This window comes from Adiantum capillus-veneris, chromosome 18 (genome assembly GCF_014529385.1).
Source record: "Adiantum capillus-veneris isolate H3 chromosome 18, ASM1452938v2, whole genome shotgun sequence".
Classification (NCBI taxonomy): Eukaryota; Viridiplantae; Streptophyta; class Polypodiopsida; order Polypodiales; family Pteridaceae; genus Adiantum; species Adiantum capillus-veneris.
In genome coordinates, this window is record NC_140948.1 from 24,894,920 (window position 1) to 24,898,276 (window position 3,357).

The following is a 3,357-nucleotide window of genomic DNA, read 5'->3' on the forward strand; positions in this document are numbered from 1 at the left end:
ATTGGTGAGTATGTATGCAAGTCGCTTGGAGTGCATTGTTTGCAAGAAACGCCTAACAGCCAAGAGAGCATAGGGCAGTAATATTGAGGCGCTATTTTGAGTGAATGAAGATTGGAGAGAGGGTTTATCTTCAAACCCAATCAGGTACCTATGCTTGCATATGGAAGGCAACGATCGTGCCCCTAATTTACGTACGGTGAGGGGGTGAGAGATTCGTTTCAAGCAATGCTCCAAAGTTCCTCCTCTCAAAGTTCTTTTCATTGGTAGGCTAGTGATACTATATATCCAATAATATTGCTAATATCACAAATATATAGCGGGACTCGGCTCTTCGTGTTCATGAAAACCCACCTTGGTAGGTAGTAGTAGGGCATTGCTTGAGATGAGCTCATTGCTTGAAGTTCCAGCTGATGGTCAAGAATATTTAGATGAAAGGGTTCTAGTATGGCAGTGCAGTCACAGATCAAGGGAGATTCTTGCTCCCTACAAAAACAAGTACAGAATGAAAGATGTAAGTCGAAGCAGTTAAGACTCAGCATTGGTAGAAACTATCACAAAATCATGATACAGACGTGAAGGACAGCTTGTCTAAGACAATTAGCCTTTCTTGCAGGCATTTGGCCTTCAATAATTATATAGACAAGTAAAGAGAAGATGTCTTTGCTACGACAGTACTCTTATCCTTAAGGAAGGCTGTAAAAAGGCCACTAGTGTACATAGCTCATTTCCAAAGTTGTTTACAAAATGTACAATGTGCAGATGGTGTGAGCAAGGTAGGGCATCAGAACAGAGTGCCGGCCTCCTTGGCATCTGCTGGCACCACAGGCTCAGCCTCCGAGGTAGGCCACCTGCCAAGCTGGTATGCGATTCGCTGGCGGAAAAGTGTTCCATTTTCCCTCTGCTCGACGGGAGTATGCAATGTCTCTTCGATTGTTGTCTTTACATCTGCATAGTAGCCTGCAGAGTTACGGTAGAGCTCAAACACCATGCCCAACTGCATGTCACTGGAAAAACTGCCCAGAAAGGTAGCTAGCACACTAAAGGTTGCGGCCCACATGCCGAGTATGTTGGTGGGTAGCGCGGTGGTGCACATGGCGGCCGCATTGAGCAGTGCTGCTGATGCGGCGAAACAAGGGGCTGCTATGGCTAGACACTTGTTCACTTTCACCAGATTTTGGGCCCAACCAGTGTATTTGGGGATGTCAGAGCGGTGGAGCATGGCGGCTATATGCTTCAAATCCTGGGTCAGATGCCTGTCCCAGCCATTGTACTGGTCAAGGCAATCGACTACATGGGAATCCTGATAGGCACCTTGCATTGGCTTGGGTTCAATGAGCACTGGTGGCACGACTTTGGTGGGGAATTTCTCAAGGCCCCCAGGTGTGAGAGGCATGGGGAAGGCCTTGTCTAATGCTTGTAGGCGCCGCTTACAGTCCTCAACGAACAAGGAAGTGCTCTGGCGCAGATGAGGAGACACATGCAATGCATAGTGGACGTCACTAGCAAGCTTGCGGAAGAGACGAGCAGCGGTGCGTTGCTCCTCCGCCAGTTGTGAGGACTGAAACTGGTTGATGACAGTCATCATGGCAGCAGTGCCTGCATTCAGCAATAGTGCAGGCAGGCTGAGGCCCATGCTGTGGCCAGCATGGCCGTCCAAGCCACTGAGCACGCAAGCGGTCATGCTGGCGGACGTGAGCATGCGCTGGAAGAGCTTGTTCCAGTTGTCTCGCTGTTGTGCAAGGATGGAATGCATCTCGGCTCTGTCCGAGGCAGCGTGGGCCAGAAGCTGCAGCTCTGCTGTGAGAAAGCTGGAGGTTATACTGCTGCTGGCGTCCTTCGCTTGCAGGAGGCCCTCCTTGTGGGTGTTCCAAAAGGGCGCAGATGTGAAGGACGTGGGGCTGGAAATGGGTTTAACGCGATCACTGCCATCGATGGCTGGAGCATGCTTGCGGTGATTTTCTTGTACAAGCTGTTGAGACTGCTGGCTAGCCGCCCGGGCTGTGCAGACAAGAGGACCGCTAATAGATCTAGGGAAATTGAGGGACAACCCAATGTGGTGGTTAGCAGCTAGTACTGCTTCGGTGGAGTAATTAGGGAGGCGGGAGGAGTTATTGAGGCGTGCTGTTGCAGGTGTGCTGCTAGTATTGGCGATGATGGAGGCAGAGCTGAGTGCCATGCACATGAACTGCTGGGCCACAATCGCGTGATCAGGAATTGAAGGGCGAGGTGTGTGTAAAATGGACAAAGGAGAGGGAGCTGCGTATGGTGATTCTGTGTATGTATGTCTGATGCTCTCTGATTTGATTTGTGTTGAGGTCGTGTGGCTTATAAAGGGATGCCACCAAAGTCAAACTTTGATTCAGTATTCTGTGACACTGGGAAGGGGCAGTCAAAGGCAACTTATTCAAGCGGAATGAGTCTTGCCAGCAACAAAAAGTAGGGCAACTCCCCCTTTACAAATACCACGTCTCCCCTTTGTACTGAATTGCGAAGGCCGAGGCATGTGTATGTTACATGGAACTCTACCTTTCACGATGTAAAACTTTGTCAAGTTAACTAACACTCCTGCCTCATGCATAGACCACACAAATGGACGGTTACATGGCCTTCTATCACGGTTTCTACACCCTATAGAGGTGTAGCCTACGAATTATGCATCTTGGCGCAACATGCCTAGGATAGGGGATGGCCAAAGTAGCCCGCAAGTCATGGTGGCACCTCTAGGAGCCAAGTCCCTCTAATACTAAGAAAACTTTCATGATTGTGCAAGTGCCTATATATGTAGTTGAACTATTCCCAGCATGCATAGCTTGCAGTCAAATCTGTTGTGCGTTTTGGCTTTGTTGTTGTTTATGCGCTCCATGCATTCAAATTTGTTACTTTTTTTTGTAGCAAAATTTCTATGCATAAAATTGCTCCAAATTTGCAAGGGTTAATTGCATGCAATGTTTTGGGCAGTGTCTCTTAATGTGTGATCTACGTATTTTGTAGGGCAAGATGCCATTGTGTCCTCCATATGTTCCTTTTCAGGGGAAGGTTATATTTTCCAAGACAAAAACCAAACCTCGTGAACTCGGCACGCTTCGTGACTTAGGAGTGGGCACGCAATGTTTGACCAATATATGTAGTTGTATACATGTACACACAATAAGGTGAGCAGTGGTGGGCGGGGGTCCATTGCTTGGGCGGCCCAGCAAGGCACACATGATTTTATCCCAACAAGCTATATGCACTTATATTAGTTATAAACCTTAATATTCCCTCAATATTCCACAGACTCCTAGTTCAAACTTCACATGGTATGTTGTATCCCTTATGGAAGGGTGTGTACCAAGCTTACATAGCTACAAAGTTATG

The 3,357-nt window shown here is 47.9% G+C and overlaps 1 protein-coding gene across 1 annotated transcript; it reads right to left on the reverse strand.

Annotated features, from left to right (window-relative positions):
- Positions 1-532: 532 nt before the first annotated feature.
- LOC147435366 (putative F-box protein At4g22030) lies at positions 533-2,761 on the reverse strand. Its single transcript, XM_086487945.1, has one exon. The coding sequence runs from the start codon at positions 2,180-2,182 to the stop codon at positions 782-784; it is 1,401 nt and encodes a 466-aa protein (XP_086344071.1). The 5' UTR covers positions 2,183-2,761; the 3' UTR covers positions 533-781.
- Between the last annotated feature and the right edge of the window lie 596 nt (positions 2,762-3,357).

What these genes read in the sequence shown, in the direction of transcription:
- LOC147435366 (XM_086487945.1), bottom strand. Translation starts at nt 2,182, where the DNA reads ATGTGCATGGCACTCAGCTCTGCCTCCATCATCGCCAATACTAGCAGC.